Source organism: Notechis scutatus, chromosome 1 (assembly GCF_049901735.1).
Source record: "Notechis scutatus isolate UNSWTSFEM ecotype Mainland chromosome 1, rNotScu1.2, whole genome shotgun sequence".
NCBI lineage: Eukaryota > Metazoa > Chordata > Lepidosauria > Squamata > Elapidae > Notechis > Notechis scutatus.
In genome coordinates, this window is record NC_142009.1 from 85,061,680 (window position 1) to 85,081,598 (window position 19,919).

Consider the following 19,919-nt stretch of genomic DNA (forward strand, 5'->3'; position numbering starts at 1 on the left):
GTGTCAACTCTGCTTTCCAGAAGATAATCTTAGATCAAGTGTGGATGAATCTCCTCAAACAAATTCAGTGAATAGGGTAAAAATATGATATAACCCCAGCCATTGTGCATTACTCTCTAACTCTCACTGTGTATTACAGGGTCCCCAGATTCTTAAAAAATATTAAGCATGTCATCTGGTCATCAAAAGCCTTTTCATTTCTACCCAATGATCTGAAAACAATCACACAATTTTGCACTAAGCAAAACAAGCTCATTTGTTTGTGGCATTTGTTAAACTGATTATGTTACAACTGATAAATGTGATAAAGACATACAAACAGAAAGAAACGCACATGATAACAACTATGTTTTTTTTTACTAGCTACTTTTAATTTCCAAAATGATATTTTTGGGTATTTACTCAGCACAAACCTTTAAAATACGCTGCTTATAAATTTAACATGGAATAGATCCATGAAACCTAATGGCATTTCTATTGTGTTCTAATACACACCAATAATTCTTCTTTTAATTTTACTCTGCAAATATAAAAGTACATTTTTCTTTTGGTAGAACTTTCTTCAAAAGATAATATTTAAGATTATAATGCTATGAAAACTGGGCTGGATTAAGACCTACAGAAAGTGAATGATTCAATGATTACTGTGTTCAGATGAAGAATAGTTTGCTTAGACAATCAAACTATTGTTTTTAATTCTGCAGTAAGAAGAATGGTCCTTTTTCTTCAGTGAAGTCAATAAATGATTCAAACCTCAGTTGGACAACCCATCGAAAGATACATATGATATATACATACATACATACATACATACATGTGTGCGTGTGTGTGTGTGTGTGTGTGTACATGTGTATATACTATATGTATGTATGTGTGTGTATATATATATATATATATGCGTGTGTGTGTGTGTGTGTACATGTGTATATACTATATGTATGTATGTGTGTGTATATATATATGCGTGTATGTGTGTGTACATGTGTATATACTATATGTATGTATACATGTGTATATACTATATGTATGTATGTGTGTGTATATATATATGCGTGTGTATGTGTGTGTACATGTGTATATACTATATGTATGTATGTGTGTGTATATATATATGTGTGTGTGTGTACATGTGTATATACTATATGTATGTATGTGTGTGTATATATATGCGTGTGTGTGTGTGTGTGTGTGTGTGTGTGTGTGTGTACATGTGTATATACTATATGTATGTATGTGTGTGTATATATATATGCGTGTGTGTGTGTGTGTGTGTGTATGTATGTATGTATGTATGTATGTATCTATGTATGGTATTCAGCTTTGTTCGGGTATTTTCCCACGTCATTATAGTTGTGCTTTTAAAGTTGTAGCAATGTTTCGGCAGAATCTCATCTGCCATCATCAGGCTTCTGTATTGTGTTTGTCTGATGATGCCTGATGATGGCAGATGAGCCTGATGATGGCAGATGAGATTCTGCCGAAACGTTGCTACAGCTTTAAAAGCACAACTATAATGGCGTGGGAAAATACAACAAAGCTGAATACCATACATGTAAGTACCACGAAACTTAAGAAATATATATATATACAGTATATACACATGTACATGTGTATATAATATATATATATATATATATATATATATATATATATATATATACACACACACACACACACACACACATACACACAGTATATACACATGTACACACACACACACACACACAGAGAGAGATCTGGGGAAGCCAAAGGTACTTTTAATTAGAAAGTTAAATGTAATCTGAACTATTCATTTTTTTAATGTTGTGCAGATGCATAATCAATACAGGATCCCTTGGGTTACTTTATTAATATTTACAGAAAGAAATGTGTAATTTATATCAATACTCTGAACAGATTATTATTTTTCACTATTTTTAAAAATTAGCAATATTGCTATGTTTTATAACTTTCAAAGCATTTTCTGGGGAATTTGAAAATCTATCTTTTTGTTGAAAATCTTTCCTTACTCTTTTTAGGTTAAATATTTTAGAGCCCTGCAAGAGCAGGCAAACACCTATTTGGATCTATTATTCTCCATTGACGATTTATCAGACAGCACAGTAAAAAATGCAGCAACAGATATTCAAATGGCAAAGCAAACGGTACGGGATAAACTATAACAGCTGTTTTGTAATTCCTCTTAGACATGTAATTAGACAGGTTCATATTAGGTGATATTGTTTGAAGAGATGTACTTCAATTAACAAAGGAGATTGTATGGGATAAATTGTAGCAGCTGCTCTCTCATTCTTTTTAGACATGCGATTATCTTACTTTCTCGCCAATTAGGTAATTAGCTAATAAAGAAATATGCTTACAGTCGTGCTTGCAAAAGTTGTTTCTTTAGACTCCAGAATGAAAGATAATAAACAAAGGGGAAAGAATATAACTTGGAACATAATTCAAATATATTAATTTGCTATGTTTAATTCTTTAAGAAAATCTGTTGTTTCCTGACAATGAGGTACATCTGACTTGTTAAGAATGCTACATTAATTTACATTTTATTCAGATTGAATCTTTATTGAAGTATAACTGTTATAGTAATGGCTACAACTGTTTTAATATGCATAGTATTCATGTAACATGAGCATTAGAGACTTATGCACACTCTGTTTATCTTCCACTCTTGTAGGTTGTCCACCCTCCCTTCTAATGTAAATCTCCTGACCTACATAAATGGATAGTGTACATCTAAGGCAGCTCCGAATTAATTACATTAAAATATTGTCATTATTCCTCCCTGTATTTTCCAGCTTGAAGATAGGATAATGAACTCCCAGTATCTTGCTCAGGGCTGGGAAGAAATAAAGCAAATGAAAGAGGAACTTTGGATTTATTTCCAGGACGCAGAACAGCAACTGCAGAATATGAAGAGACGGGGGGCAGAGCTGGAATTAAACATTGCTCATAATATGGTTTTACAGGTGAAGGTAAGGAGCATCTCTTATTTTACTAACAAGAAATACATAATTATACATAACTTCTGAAATTGTCTGGCATCCTTGTGACAATAGAAAATTAACCAGCAGTAACATTTTTAAAGCTCAGAAACCTGAAAAACACCACCGCTTTAATGAACTGCAGCAAAATTGCTGCACTTCAGAAACCCAGACACTTTTCTTACAATTCATTTGAAACATGCACCTTGCTGTTGTATATTATTTATTTTGAACAAATGAAGACACTCAGAACAAATTGGAACAGGAATGGCATTTTATCATTCAGGTTATATTGTTTTAGAAGTTACAGAATTGGAACAGATTTTTAATTCTGTAACTGAATTTGTTTCCATAACATCCACTATAATCCGTAAATAAGAGGTTCTCAGGTTAAAATAAAAGAAGATGCAAGAAAATGAAATTTCAGGAAATAAATTATAAAATCAGTAAAAATAAAATTGCAAGTACATGATGTTGCAGTTGCAGTTATCCAAAGAATTCTGAAAATGGAATATATACAACAGTATAGTCCAGCATTAGGATATTGGATTCGTAGGACGAAGAATCAAATGATCACATGGAACTTATTCAAGGAAGAAAAACTATTTACAGCAAGCAGAGGGTTCTGTAGTATCCTTTATTAACCTTTATCAAGCTTTCCAGCTATGTGGAAAGCCAGCAGGGTGGGGAGAGGGCACTGTTCTGTACAAGTGGCAGGCGCACATGTGTGTGAGCAACTCCATTTGCACAAGTGGCGGGCACGCTTGCCCACCCCTTACATGGTCCAGTTCCCAACGAGTCGCACCCTGATACTGGGCCATAGCCTGGAGGTTGGGGATCCCTGCTGTAAAGGCCTCGATCCAACCCTTCCTTCCTCTCCACAAATGCATCTGGCAAGTTTGCAGTCCAAGGAATATGACAGCCATTGGACAGTACCAACCAGTAGCAAGGAGGCCACTGATAGACTGTTGCCATCACCCAAGTTGCTTCAATCCTCAGCCCCATCTCTTGCCCTTGAGCACAGCTGAAGCTCGGGCATGTTCATCTACTCTTAGTTCGCAGGCCATACAAAAGCAGGTGGTGGGACAGATTTGATCTACAAGCTGTAGTTTGATAGCTTCTGGACTATGTCAGATGCTGGTATTTGTCTTACCAGTTGTAGTTGTCTTAAATGGTATTGAGTTTCCTGCTTAAGCAGAGTTTGGACTAGAAGACTTCCAAGATCCCTTCCAACTCTATTATTCTGTTATTTAAAAAGTGTTACCACTGTGTTCCCAAAGGAGTCAGTAAAACAAAAAAAATGTTACAATCTCATGAAAGAGAAATGCATTTGTCTTAATATATTACTTTGTCGTAGCATCTGAAACTCAATTCAGCAACCCCTTTTTGTTAACCTTGCTATTTTCTTCTTGTATCTCCTAATATTAAGGATTTCAGCCAGCAGCTACAATCTAAACAGACAGTTTTGACCGCAGTGACTGAAAAAGTGAGCAAATTGACAGAAGGGCAGGAGTCACCAGAGCACAAGGAAGAAAGACGCTTGAGCAACTATTGGCTTGATCTTTGCCTTCAAACCAGCAACGTGCTTTTACGTAGAAAAGAAGATTTTCAGAGAACAACAGAATATCATGATTGTTTAAATGTGGTAGAAGTATATTTAGAAAACTTTACGCAGGAATGGGATCATTTGGCAAGGTAAGGATGGTCTCCTTGCCTTATTTTTGACAGATTAGATCAAGATGAACTACAGCTGTGCTTCGTTATTTGGTCAGCATTAAGAATTACTAGGAATTCCGATTTTTCCATTTAACTTAGTACTCCCTCTTCTATCTCAGCATGTTTTATTACACCATTTAGATCTTTTTCACTGGGAATATTATTAGATAGCACCATTTTTACACATATACATGAAAAAAGCACTGAAAGATACTAGTGAGGTAAAAGGTAGAGTAAGACCAACCAAAGCAATCCATGGGTTTTCCCCTGGGACAGTTAATGATCTAAACAACAATCCTTACGCCAAAAGAAAATCATGTCAGCATAAAATTTGATGCCAAAATTGCCAATTTCTATTCTGCAGGAGCTGAGCCTTTACCTACCATGTCTCTAATCCTATGGTCCACGTAATCCATGAGAATAAAGATCTGCTGGCATTTAAGAAGCCGGCTATAATCCTTCTGACTCCTCTTCCAGATTGGGGATCAGCTATCATGGCTAGAAGAGGAATAAGAGAAATCAGAGAGTTATCTCTAGACCTGCAGCCCCACAAAACTGATTCTTGTGGCTTTCTTTCTCACATTTCATCATGTAGGCTATCAGCACTCTGAACAGTTTTTATTTAGTTTGATCCACCCTTCTAGCAGGAAAATATTGTGGAGGTATATCTGGATTGCTATACTGACCAAAACTAGAGTGACCCAATATGCCTTGGCTGATTAAGGTTGGGATGAAGGCAACAGCACGAGGATGCAGGGAATAACTTTTTTGCATTTTCTATACACAGATCTATATTTCAAAATAAACTTTGCAGTGTTTTGTTGTAGAGTTTCAGATGAATAGAGACACGAAGACAAAAAAAGATGTTTCTCCTTCCAACAATAACTGAGCTGCTGAGTGTAGAGGCTCATTGGAATGAATTTCATTAATAAATTAATTTGTTTCTTCCTTTTCTAACTCTAAGGTGAACACTTGATGCTGTAATGGTGAAATTATATGTGAGTTTAATATTATGAACTCTGCAGGTACATGTTGTTAGTCAAAATATACACACACGTAGTACTTTCCAATAAGAATCAGTTATACATATGATGAAAAAGTTTTCTCTCAAACTTGCTCTGTAATATAGATGTTTACTATGCATTTTTGTATTTGCTTAACAGATCAGATGCTGAGAGTACAGCTACACATCTTGAGGCTTTGAAAAAGTTGTCAGTGGCACTGCAGGATAAACGGCTTGCTCTTGAAAACTTAAAGGAACAGAGGCAAAAAGTGACTGAACATCTAAATTTGGATGATAGAGAACTAGTCAAAGAACAGTCAGGGCACCTTGAACAGTGCTGGATCCAGCTCGAGGACCAAGTCAAGAGGAAAATTCAACTGTCTGTCACCACTTTACAAGAGTTGAGTGTTGTGCAAGCCAAACTTCAAGAAATAATGGAGTGGGCAGAAGAGCAGCAGCCTAGCATCTCTGAAGCTCTTAAACACAGCCCACCTCCTGAGCTGGCTCAAAATTTTCTCATGGATCACCTCACCCTTTGTAGTGAAGTAGAAGCCAAGCAGCTTGTTTTGAAAACATTAATAAAGGATGCTGATAGAGTGAACACTAATTTAGGGCTTAATGAAAGACAAATGCTCCAAAAAATTCTATCAGATGCCCAAAATCATGTGGATTTCCTTAGTGATCTGGTTTGGCAGAGAAGAAAGCATTTAAACAAGACATTATCTGACAGGACTCAATTCTTCCTAGCAGCCCTTCAGGCCATGAATCAAATTAAACAGTATGAGAAAAAGGTAATATTCCATGAACATATCTGTCTGCTACCAGAAGATGTGAGCAAACAGATAAGATCTTGTAAGACTATACAAGCCAGCCTTAAGGTCTACCAGAGTGAAATCTCCAGACTGTGGTCTCAAGGGAGGAACCTTATGAAGGAAACAACAGAACAAGAAAAAAGTGAAGTATTGGATAAACTACACATGCTGCAAAACATGTATGATATTATTTTACAAAAATGTGGCCAGCGATTAATGGATCTGGAAAAACATATAGTTTCTAGGAAATACTTTAAAGAAGATTTGGATAAAGCATGCCACTGGTTAAAGCAATGTGATATTGTTTCATTCCCAGAAATCAATTTAATGAATAGTAACACAGAACTTTATTCTCAATTAGCTAAGTATCAACAGATTCTTGAACAGTTTCCTGAATATGAAAATCTTTTGTTGATAGTTCAAAAAGATGGCCAGGAAATTTTACCATCACTTAATGAAATGGATAGATCCTATCTGGAGGAAAAACTCAGTTCCTTGCCTCAACAATTTAATATGATCATTGCTTTGGCTAAAGATAAATTCTGTAAAATCCAAGAAGCAATTACAGCCCGTAAAGAATATGCCTCATTAATTGAACTGACAACAAGGGCACTGACTGAAGTGGAAGATCAGCTTGTAAATTTGCGTAAAACCCCCTCTACTCTTACAGCTAAAGAAGTTGTGTCACTTATGGAAGATTACAAAAATGTCCTAAGCGAAGTCATAAGCCTTGGCAGTGCAGTAGATGAATTAAACCAGAAGAAGGAAGCTTTCCGAAGCACTGGGCAGCCATGGCTACCAGAAGAGATGTTAACGCTTGCTACGCTGTATCACAAATTAAAAAGGCAAATAGAACAAAAACTTAGCCAATTAGAAGACATGATGGTGGCTTATCAGGAACACGAAGAAATGTGTAAGCAGCTTGAGGTGAAACTAAATTCCATAAAAGAAAAAGAAGCAGAAGTGAATGAAGAAACCCTTCCAGCTGAGGAAAAATTAAAAATGTACCATTTCCTAGCTGGTAGTCTTCAGGATTCTGGAATCCTTTTGAAACACATTGCTGAACATCTTGAAGGGCTTTCTTCCCAGCTTGACCCATCTGTTCACGAAGGAGCTGATCAACAAGTGCGAGCTTGGCAGGAAATGCTGAAGGTATTGCACACTGCCATTGGGGATAAAGTGGTGGAGTGTGAAAACAGGCTGGTAGAGAGCATAGATTTTCAAACTGAAATCTCTCGCTCTCTGGAGTGGCTGGGACACATCAAGGCAGACCTGAATGAGCCATTAAACATGGATGCAAAACTGAATAGCATTCAAGAAGAGATTCGCACAGTTCAGATTCAACAGGAAGAAGTACAATCCAGCCTAAGGATAATGAGAGCACTAAGCAATAAAGAAAAGGAGAAATATATGAAAGCCAAAGAACTGGTTCCTGTGGACTTGGAAAACAGCCTTACTGAGCTCTCTGAACTCAACAGTGAAGTGCAGGAAGCAGTACAAAAGAGGCAGGTCAGTATGTCCTGCATTCCTATTGTTAATTATTTACCACAGTATAATGGATGTGGAATACAAATCTGTTCAGGCTGGATTTCAATGATATATAGGTGCCAAAACTTCATTATAATCTAAAGCAAAAAAAATAAAATAACGTAAAGATTAAAAATGCATCAAATTGTTGCTCTAATTCTGCATCTTAAACCTAGAAAACAGAATAGCAGAGTTGGAAGGGTTCTTGGAGGTCTTCTATCTAGACCAACCTCCTACTCAAGCAGGAAATCCTATTGTTAAACATAGACCTTTTTCTTTCACCAGAGGAGATAATGACATCTCTACTGTGTGAAATATGACAACTTCATAGATTGTACTTCTAAAAATTCTTGCCACAAGATTTTGTGTTATCAGATTCCTGAGATAACACTTTAATATCTTTTTGTTATCTCTGTTTTCACTGTGGAATAAAGGTCAACACCAGGCCAATAATTTTATAAACTTGTTTCATATGTAATATGCTCTAGGATCACACCCTTGATTTAGGACATCAAAAAAGTTTTTAATTACTTAGAGGAGAAAAGGAAATCTGTTTGAATGGCAGTTTCTACTTTGTGGTCTTGGACATGGACTTTTCCAGGCTCTTAAACATCTTTTGGAATATTAATGAATTTGTTTAACAAATCAGACAGATAGCTACATGTACAATTTGATAAGGATTCCCTTTATGAAGTCCAGCATAATATCCTGATGTATAGTATTCTGGAATAATTTGCTGATTGTAGAATTCCAGTTCGTTTACCCTTCTGCATTACTCTGAATTCGGATTATTGTTATTACTCATACATGATGTTTGTGTTGTATTATTTTGTTTTGTTTTCAGGAAAATTTGATTAAATTATACAGTATTTGCCAAAGATACTACCAAATTTCCCAGACTGCTAACAACTGGCTTGAAGATGCTCAGGTATTGCTCCAATTTGCAGAAAATGGCCTTGATATAGAAAATTCAGAAGAAAACCTAAGAAACCATACAGAATTTTTTAACACTGAAAAACAGTTCCAAATCCATTTGAAAGAAGTAAAGATGCTTGTGTCTGACATGCAGCCATTCATTCAAACCCTCAGAAAAGAAGATCTGGAGCAGACAGTGAGGGCTTTAGAAGATAAGAGCATAGAAATAGAACAAGAAGAACAATGTCAGAAAGAATTATTACAAAGGTACCTTTTTATTCATTCTGTTTCAGCCCTGTGGTTTTTGGTGCACACAGAAGTAACATGTATAAACCTATTTTGATGGAACCTTCACAGACATGGACTTTCACAGATATACAGTATACAAGCACATGCCTCCTTACACACACACACACACACACACACACACACATACACACACACACATACACACACAAGCTGCACATATATGCATAGTACACTGTAATTAGTCTCTAGGGAGAAAGTATGGACGCACAGATGCTAAACACACTTTTTTGTTAAAAGGAAGAAAATACTGAAATCTCCTATGGCCACTACTGATAAAGGGATTAGTGAGAATTTTACAAAACCATGTGATACATTCTTCTCCAACCTTGGTTCATTGTATAAAATGCTATGTTAAACAAATGACCCAGTAAATAATTGCAATGGGTTGCCTTAAAAATGATACAGTAGAATAAAATGATGTAATTCAGTTGGGAAAAGGGAGAATGACCCCATGAGCTTCTTTATAAATAATTTCTGGAAGATCTCTTATTAGTTGTGTCTTCTTGCACATTAACCTAGTTTTTGCTCTTGGTTACAAGTCCAATATTTTAAAACATAGTTGTTCATAGATAGGTATCTGTCTTTATTTTCAATTCTTCCACTCACATCTGAATGCTCAGCCACTGTAATAATAACTGCTTTCTGTTCAAAAGGCATTTTACTGGAAATACTGGCAGCGTTTTCTATTTTGGGACACCATTACAACTTTATCTGAATTACAAACCATTCTCTCTCTCTTTCAAAGGTAGATTTAGGGTTCATATCTTCCTGCTGGCTAATATAATTTATTAGAATCTTATTATCTCAGTTAGAGACTAAGCATGGCAAAATATCACATTGTTAATTTTTTTCCATCAAATTAAACCATTTAAAGATTCTGCCTAAATGTTGGCCTTTTAGTTTAATGACAAGAATATTCATTAGCAATAACAAGATATTTTATTTTTGTTTATTTATCTGCAATACATTCTTAGATTATATTTTGTATAACATGACTTTTTATTATATTTAATTTTTCAAGATGTGCTTCTCAGTGGCAAGAATACCAAATAGCAAGACAACACATCATTGACTTGATGAATGAGTCTGAAAAGAAATTATCTGAATTTTCTGTAGCTAAAACTTCTTCCCAACTGGAAGCAGAAGAAAAATTAGTATCACATAAGGTAAAAGTTTTAAAAATCATTTTTTTCTAGTTAAATCACAAACATTTGGGTTTAGGGGTTTGTGGTATAAAAAAAGGCTGTTCTCTAAGGGGTGATTCTTAGCTAAAGATAAGATAACCAAAAAGCTCAGAACTGATTAAATTTATGGTATGGTTTTATCATTGCATAAATTGCATTTTTCAATATCAGAGTTTTATTTTTAGGCAAGTGAAAATATTTCAGTACTGATTTTATTTTAAAATCAAATATGCTCTTTCACAATTGCAAAAAAAATTGTTTCATAGTTGCTTGTAATATTTTGAAACCTATTCAATAAAATTACTATTAAATTACTATTTAAACCAAATAGTTTATAAGATGAGCATTGAATAATACGTATTACATTGGAATGTGAATACACAGAAATGCATTTGCACATCTATATTGATCCACCTATAATTCAGGGGTTTTCAAACTTGACAGCTTTAAGACTTGTGGACTTCAACTCCCAGAATTCTTCCTCCTGTCATGTTAACTCAGGAATTCTGGGAGTTGAAGTCCACAAGTCTTAAACTTGCCAAGTTTGAAGACCCTTGACCTAGATCGACTCATCTATTAACACATATAAAAACAGTGGATGGTTCTGTATACAGTAAAATTTACATCTTGCTAGTATAAACTTTACATGTAAATACTATGTCTAATGGAAAGTATTGCAGCAAAGGTTATTTGTTTTGATTCTGCTGTAATGCATTTGCTTGAAATTTTAAAGCTGTCTTGGAAACGGGAAAAATAATTTCCTTTGCTTTTTCAGTCTCTAGTCTCTACGGTGAACTCTTTTCATGAGACAATCACTTCACTGGAGGAAAAGGCATCCATCCTGGAGAAAACAGGCAATATAGCCAGTAAGGCAACCATAAGTCGGTCTATGACAACTGTTTGGCAGCGATGGACCAGACTCAGAAGTATTGCCCAAGAGCAAGAAAGAATTTTGGAAGAATCAGTGCAGAAATGGAATGTATTTAATGATAAGGTATAAGGATAAAGTGTATTCAATGTCTGTAAATATTCTTAGTAGCCTTTAAATGCATCATATCTATACATTGCATTTACAAGGTTAATATTCAAACTGTTTTATCCAGTATTGCCATTTTGCTAACTGTGATCAATGCATTGATCAACAGCATTTTTCTGATATTTTATTTTGGTTCTGAGTTCTTGATATCTCTATGAAACAGAAAGGGGTATAGTATAGAGGTATGCAGAAGGAAGGTACTCTTAGTTTTAACAGAAATACTTTCTGCTATTGCAACACATCCATTGTTTTGAATCTAAATTACATTGAATTAATAGGAAACAAACAAATGTTTTAATGCATCAAATAAGTGGCAAATTCCACTTAACAAGTAGGACTCTCTGAGCTAAAGAAACTTAATTTCAGAACATTCATATGATTAGTTGCATCTTTTGCATCCTATGATCAGGTCAGGCCTGCCATACAACACAGTTCTTCTAATTTAATTTGAAGACCTCTTGAAATAATATTCAGATCCTGAGGAACCTCTGCATAAAAATCACAACTCCTCACCCCGTCCCCAAAGCTTCACAATACAATTTGCTTCTAATCTGTACAATCCACCTTTTATAATGTTTATAACAATAGCAAAATGGCAGGTTGGCAGTTGAATCACAGCAGGTAAAAATTTCTACCACTCTGAATGCTAGCATTGTATGGCACAAAAAAATGATGGGAGTTTCAGTCACAATGCCTTATGGAACTCCAAACAACCTCTCCCAGAACCCGAAGTTTCGGTGGAATCACAGTTGAGAAAGAGTTGTCTAGACTGGAGTTCCCCAACCTTTCCAGCTTTGCAGACTGGGCGGGGGGGGCGGGGAAGGATAGTTCAGTTTGAGCAGTATGTAAGCAGCTCCATTTTTGTAAGCAATGGGCAAGTGTGCCCGCTGCTCATGCAAATGGAGTGCATGTGCATATGCTTGCCGGCTGCTCACACAAGTAGGACGGGTGTGCATACCCACGTGTATTGTAACAGCATATTCATTGAGGCCAAGATGGCTCATGACAGACCCAGTGTAGTTGGTGCATAATGTGTAGATATTGAATTTGAGAAAATTATAGATTATAATTTTACAGGTGTGTGTGTCTAGTTATGATACCTTTTTAAAAAATAATAAATTGGGTTTTTTTTTGTTTAAAATTGTTATCTTTAGATGCAAAAAGCAACGGAGACACTTGATCAGCTGCACGAACGCTTACCAGAGGGCTCAGTAGAAAAAGCTTCAAAGAATGAACTTCTGGATCTTCTAGATTATCACAGTAATTTCATTCTAGAACTCGAACAGCAACTATCATCCTTGGGTCTTCTCAAGCAGCATTCTTTTAGTTTGCTCCAAGATACAGAAATAACACCTAGTTCCCAGGAACAAATGCCCATCATGCAAGAAATCAAAGCAATGCAAGACAGATGCCATAAGTAAGAAAACATTTTATATTTCTGCTCTCTCCTTATAGCAGAACAGGCAGAATAGTGGAATCTGCAGCACTGATGTCATGTTCCATTCTACAACTTCTAGCGCACACCCACAAATCTGCTTTAGAATTTTAACAAATTCTTCAAAGTAGATTTGGAAAGCAGTGCTGCAGGAGGAGAAAAAAAAATCTTCTGATTATATAAATGTTGGGTTGCATAACATTGGGTTTACTTCAGTGTGCAAATATAGTTATCAGACCATAGCTGTATTTTTCCACTATTGCTGAATGTGAGAGTTATTCAAAAGCCCTATACAAGTGAGCTTGTTTCTTTGCTTGGCAGTCTGCAGCTTGGAATAAAGTGACAAGAAGATATTGCAAAAGAAGAAAACTACCAATTTTGATTTACTGTCCCCCATATTTACCTCAGGTCTATTTGCCAAATATTGTAGAATCTAGAATAATTTTGATAGAAAAAATTAATGGTTAAACTTGGCATTATAATCCTGCCTATTAAATAACAGTAACAATAATCATAGTTGTTGTATTACAACCCTAAAATAAAATTTCATTCCTGTTAATATTTTCTGTTTTGTAAATTACATTGATTACAGTAATATTTTCAGACATTATATAAGATGAAATATATGAACTAACATCTAAACATTTTTAAAGCATGCAACAGAAGGTGAAAAAAAGTGAGAAAGTGGTTAAACAAGAATTAAAGGAACGTGAAGAAGTAGAAAAAGAGATTAATAAAGTAAAAACTTGGATACAGGAAGGAAGAGAATATTTATTAAATCCTACAATAGAAAGTGATACTCAACTTGAAAAACTTCAGGTATGCCAAACATATACCAATTATTGAATATAAGTTCATGCTGTGAATATGTGAAAGTAATGTGTGTATATCTATAGAATGCTACAATAGGTTTCTGTACAAGCTATAAAACGTACGCTCACTTCAGCAGCACATGTATTAAAACTTGTAATTATATCTTAGAACATACCTCAAAATTAATAATTCACCCAAAGAACTATTTTAATAATGTAGAGAACTAATGATGTATGTCACAACATTCTGGCACAACAATTTCTATTTATTTTATTGGGTTTTTTTTCTATAACAATCACAGGATGCTATAGTCTCCTGTTGTGAGTAACCCAATGAGAACCTATTACTATGCATAAATATCAGTGCAGAATCCATATAGCTGTCTGTGAAAGGCTTAAACATAAAGATGATATAGTGGTCTGAGCACAGTGACAGCCAATTAAAAATACTTTGTAATTGTATCAAAATTTATTTCTATGCCAAATTTAATGTGAAACAAGCCATATTGTATGTTTCTTTTTTATCCTCCATATACCTTAGATGCTCCTAAATGATGCCACTATACACCGTCAAGCAGTTGAGAAAATGGCTGAACAGCAGCAGAATAAATACTTGGGACTTTATACCATTTTACCTTCTGAGCTGTCTCTTCAGTTAGCAGAAGCAGGCTTGGCTCTAGTAAATATACATGAGCAGGTAAAAATCATTTAACATGACAATTTTACAGCAGGTTTCAGTGCTAAAATTTCACAAGGGTCACTGAACTAAGCTGAAGTGGTAAATTAATGAATGCAAAAGTAACAAAATCATCTACACCACATAACTATCATCTACTCCCCACTATCCCCTGGCAACTATAAATTTGGTGACGATCCATGTTAATTTTCAATAAAACTCTACTTCTGTAGTATGTATTTCCTTGAAACCAAAGACTATGCATACTTTTTGTATATAAAGTTAACCTGTGGTATGGTTAGACACACCACCATCACTATGTATACATACTATATATACACCCAGCCCAGAATGCACAGACATAGCTCTTGCATGCTCCATTTTTAGATGTGAGCCTCCTGCAACCCTCTGCCAGCAAAAATGGAGCTCATAAGGGCTGCCTTTGCTGGTAAAGGCACCGCAGGCTGGGCTTTTGCTGTTTCCAGGGCAGACCCATGGGCCAGATCTAAGCACCCCGCAGCACCCCGGATCCAGCCCCCAGGCCTTGAGTTTGACACCCCTGCTCTACATTATAACTCTCTTCCACCTATAATTTATCCTGTCTAATCATCAAAATCATAAATCACAAGTTCATTTTCTTCATTTTTACACAAAAAAACCTATAAGGTTTTCAGGCACCAAAAAATGTAGATATTGTCCTTTCTGTTATCAAAGAAGTCAGCCTGTCAATTTTATCAACCATTCTTCCATGAAGGGTAATGTTGAATCTTTCCATTTTTTTGCATGCTTATTTGTTTATTTATTTGTTTAACTTATATTCTACCCATCTCACCTGGAGGTGACTCTAGGTGGCTTACTATCATTAAAAACCAATTAAAACATTAAAACAACACATAATAACATTACATTACTTGAAAATTAACAAGATGGTAAGAAAAGGAGCAAGATGCACCAGGGGAGGAGGTGGGATCCGTGAACCCATTTCCAGAATGATGTATCTTCATTGGGGATCCAGGTCAGTCGACAGAGCAAGGTCTTCAGGCCTTTTGGAAGGCCAAAAGATTGGGTCTGTATCTTACCTCAGGGAAACAATGTTTCAAAGGGCAGGAGCCACAGCAGAAAAGGCTCTTCTCCTAGAACCCGCCAGCCAGAATTCCTTGATAGATGAGGTCCACATGCATAGTAATACATAGTACTGTATATGTAATAGCATATATTAATTTTGTTGCAGTGTTCCTATCTTACAACAAACTTCCATGGTTTTTTTCCTGTCCTAAAAGGAAAAGTTCTGTCCTCAACTGAATATTATTAAGTTATTATTTCTGATAGAATAGAAAAACACACCAATAATCTCTAAATTGTAATGTATTGTATTCATTATTGTATTATAAATGTTTGTGGCTCTATCATATGTTCCAGTAATGTAATTTTTCTGATTTAAGAAACATCATAACATTGTCTTCGATAATATGCACTGTAAAATTGTTTTCCTTCCTTTTTTTAATTTGATTTTTTTTCAATTGGCAGATTGAAGCCAAAGTAAAAGAAGCTCAGCAGCACAAAACATTAAATCAAGAATTTAACCACAAAATTCAAGATGTAGCCAAAGAGCTCGATTTAATTCAACTGAAATTGAAAGAGAAGACAACTAATATAACACAAGCTAAAAGAGATCAAAAGGTAAAATATGTTGTTTAAAATTTAATTTTCCTTACTTAAGAATGTGATGGAATCAAAACTATCTTTCATAAGATTAGAAAAAGTCCTTTTTCTATGAATTCTGACTGAAATGTTGAGAGTGTACTTTTATCCATTAAAAAATAGAGAGGCAGCGTCTTCAGAACTACAATATCAGGAAGCTACAACTTTATGAGGTACTCTAGTATAAAATAGATTTAATCATGATGGATTAATATGTGGATGCCTCATCACTTGTAGGAACAGCTGTATGTGTGTAGTAGTACAGGTACTCCTTGGTTAACAGTGGTAATTGAGATTGGGAACTTTATTGCTAAGTGAAACAGACAAAGGATGACATCACATGGATGCATTGATTCACAATGGCAGTCCCGGCAGCCTTCATTAGATGAATCCAACACAGTCATTTGGCGCAGTGCCACATGATTGACATTTGTGACTTCTTGCTAGCTTCCCCACGGACTTTGCTTGTCAGTCATTTGCAAATGACAATCATATGGGATGCGTGATATAATTGCAAACTAGTTGCCAAACACCCTCGCTTTCTTGAGCCATAAATGGACTATAGGTGGCAATAAAACATGTTTTTCCTTTCGCCATGTGTGATAAAAAAAAAAAGGCCGAGCTGCTTGACAAAATAAAGATTATGAAAAAAGATAAAGGCAACATTAATTCTGAATACAAATAACTTTTCACCAGATTTCTTATAACTAAAATATTCTCCTTTACTACAGAACCTAGATGAAGAATTAGACAGCTGTAACATAAAGCTTTTGGAACTTGAGGCAGCTGTCCAAAGCTTTGCAGAGCAGAATCCTCAGCTAGGTAAACAACTGACTGGCAAAATTAATAAACTGACAGAATTCCATCAACAAATAATTAGGGAAGCGGAATACAGAGCATCCAAGCTAAATCAGGTATGGCATGATATTGAACTGATATGTTCTGAAGTTTTATCATTCAGAGTATGTAGAGCAAAGTCTTTATGTAGGACTCAAATTCCATAAATGATCCTCCATTCTGTTTTTACAAAATTCAGTTTCCTAATTGTTTTATTTTCTTTCTTCTTTTTTTAAAAAAACAGTCCTTAATTAATGCAAATACGTGACAAATACATCAGAGTTACCAGAAATTATTACAATTATTATTATTATACATAGCAATATGAAAACACAGTTGCCAGTTCTTTACCTGGTATTGGCCTTCATATGCCTCAACTTCTTCCCAAGAACCTAGGATATCATTATGTATCTGCATAGTACATGTGTGGATCCAAGCAGTGTGGCTTTTTGTAATTGATGAATGAAAATGCACAGATTTTCTAAGTGTCACCCTGGATTTTTTGGTATGGCACCCAGCATCACTGGAACCATCATACCTGGTTTATGCCACAATCTTTCAACTTTGATTTTCAGATCTTGATACTTTATGATCTTCTCCAATTCTTTGACATCTATTCTACTATTTTACTATCCCCTGATATTGCCATACCTATAATCTACACTTTTTTCTTTTCAACCATAGTTAAATCTAGCATTCACACAAATATCTGCTCACCTACCAATGTCAATGTTTTTATATATCAGATTTGAATACTTGAAGCATAATTGTATAAAACTCATGCATAATATGCACATATTCAATGCATTAATTTTAATGTAAATTGTTTAGTAGAATAATACTTCACTTGAGAAATGTAAATATTAAAGAACTTAAATAATTGAGTAACTGATTATACTAAGGCCGATTTAAGTCCTGTGTACATTTGTTCTTCAAATCTGTTGAATTTTGCTTTTTGCAGGCTGTTTCCCATTTAGATGAATATAATGAAATGCTAGAATCCATAATAAAATGGATTGAAAAAGCTAAGATTTTATTACATGGTAACATAATGTGGAATTCTGCTATTATACTTCGCAATCAATTTATGTCTCATCAGGTAATAATAGTCCACAGACCTTTTCTTTTTTTTACTAATAGCAATAAATACAAGAATTGCTGCATCAAAAAAGCTATAAGCAGAAGTTTCCAATCCCAAACTAAAGTATTTTTTACTGTATCCCTTAAAGCAAGTGAGATTTGTTTTGTTTAGCACCAACCATCTGTGAAGTTTCTGTCCTAACTTACAGATATGTAAAATGATTTGGCTTTCTTGAATGACAAACTATTAGGTTTTTTTTTTTAAAGTCTTGGGAATGTATTTGTTATTCATCAAATTTGCATGGCAACCCATCTCATGAAAAAGTGACTTGCATTTTGCAGAATGCAAAACCCCTCTGTAAAATATATATAACACACACACATACAGTATATGCACACACTCACACATACACACACACTTAGAAGTTTCCTGGGTCCTCAGGCTGATGCTATAACCAGGCTTTGAAGGACTTCCAGAAAATCAATAGGAATGGGGTCAGCCTTAGTTTGAAGGTAGGAGATGTTTCATAAGGGAGGCACTTTGGTAGAAAAGGCCCCTAACAGACGAAGGCCCCCCACCTCCCAGCATATCCCTTCTGCAATGTCTTATAAGAAGAGCAGATATAATTGAGGAGGGACAGTTCCTTACATATCCCAGCCATATGTCCCAAAGGACTTTAAAGGTTAAAACCAACATCTTGAATTGGACACGGAAGCAAACTGGCAGTGCACTTGCAGAGCAGAGGTACAGTATAATGTGTGGTACTCTTGAGCCATATATAACTGCCCATGCCACTGCATTTTGCATCAGCTGAAGTTTCCAGTTACTCTTCAAGGGCAACTCCATGTAGAGCATTACAGTATACGGCATGACTAGGGTATAAGTGATCATGAGAAGAACCTTCCAATCTGTGAACAGGTATAACTGGCACACAATACAAAGCTATACAAAGGCCCAGTTAGCTACAATTGCCACCTGCTGTTTGAGCAGGAGTTGTGAGTTCAGGAGACCCCCAGCATTGCACAGCAAGTCTGAGGCAGTGCAATCCCATATGGAAATTTTTTCCAAAATCTGTCCAGCATATTTCAATAAAACAAACAAGGATAGACATCTCCCAAAGCATATGGTCAAGCCATTCTTAATATTTTCCCCCTGAACACTGGATAATTGGGCTTCTAGGCAATGATTGGCCTAGTAAGGGAAGTAAGATACCTCATACATCCTTGATCACAGACTGCAAATGATCTTATCTACAATAGTTTAATAGGAATATTCAGTATTTTCAAGGTTAATGAAAAGCTACTAAGAAGCTTTGTCTGAGATCAGGCTTTTCATGCACTGGAAATTCCAAGTTGCTAATTTACTTAGATGAATCTGCCTAGAGTTCAGGTCTATAAGTTTTCTCTTAGCATCTTTTCAGGTAATGGAGTGATTCTAGATAAGTTTTTCAAGACATAATAACAGGAAACATTAAACAAGGAAATTGCAATATCATTTCTCTAATAAAAGCTTCTGTATTAGCAGAAATTAAAAATGTATTTCCAGAATACAATTGATATTTCATCAAAGTTATAGCTGCTATTTTTTAATTTTGTCCTATGATAACTGATTTAAAGAAGGAATAATTAAATTAATTTTGAGACTAAAATTTAGTTCAGTTGCAGCTGGAAAAGTTAAACATCATCTATTTTATACAATTTAGACCATGTTTGAAGAGGCTGGTGAGCTTCCTAGGGATCTTGAAACTATGCATGAAAAAACAGAATACTTGGCAAGTGTGTATTTCACTGAAGAGATGTCTCAGCAAGTGTCAGATCTTCACAGACAGATTGAGGATTTACAGCAGGCTATCAAACAGCGGCTACAAAATATTCAGGATGCAGCCAAAGTA

General features: G+C 35.3%; 1 protein-coding gene across 7 annotated transcripts in view; it reads left to right on the forward strand.

The window, feature by feature from the left end:
* The window catches only part of SYNE1 (spectrin repeat containing nuclear envelope protein 1), a 292,109-nt gene that overhangs the window by 155,006 nt on the left and 117,184 nt on the right, over nucleotides 1–19,919 (forward strand). For all 7 annotated transcript variants that reach the window (XM_087969930.1, XM_087969959.1, XM_087969939.1 and 4 more), the window contains exons 73-86: nucleotides 2,019–2,144; nucleotides 2,799–2,975; nucleotides 4,414–4,679; nucleotides 5,864–8,024; nucleotides 8,887–9,224; nucleotides 10,288–10,432; nucleotides 11,226–11,444; nucleotides 12,641–12,903; nucleotides 13,575–13,740; nucleotides 14,275–14,430; nucleotides 15,937–16,089; nucleotides 16,842–17,024; nucleotides 17,909–18,046; nucleotides 19,731–19,916. In XM_087969930.1, coding sequence (XP_087826056.1) covers nucleotides 2,019–2,144; nucleotides 2,799–2,975; nucleotides 4,414–4,679; nucleotides 5,864–8,024; nucleotides 8,887–9,224; nucleotides 10,288–10,432; nucleotides 11,226–11,444; nucleotides 12,641–12,903; nucleotides 13,575–13,740; nucleotides 14,275–14,430; nucleotides 15,937–16,089; nucleotides 16,842–17,024; nucleotides 17,909–18,046; nucleotides 19,731–19,916 — 4,677 coding nt within the window. The remainder of the gene's footprint in view (nucleotides 1–2,018; nucleotides 2,145–2,798; nucleotides 2,976–4,413; nucleotides 4,680–5,863; nucleotides 8,025–8,886; nucleotides 9,225–10,287; nucleotides 10,433–11,225; nucleotides 11,445–12,640; nucleotides 12,904–13,574; nucleotides 13,741–14,274; nucleotides 14,431–15,936; nucleotides 16,090–16,841; nucleotides 17,025–17,908; nucleotides 18,047–19,730; nucleotides 19,917–19,919) is intronic.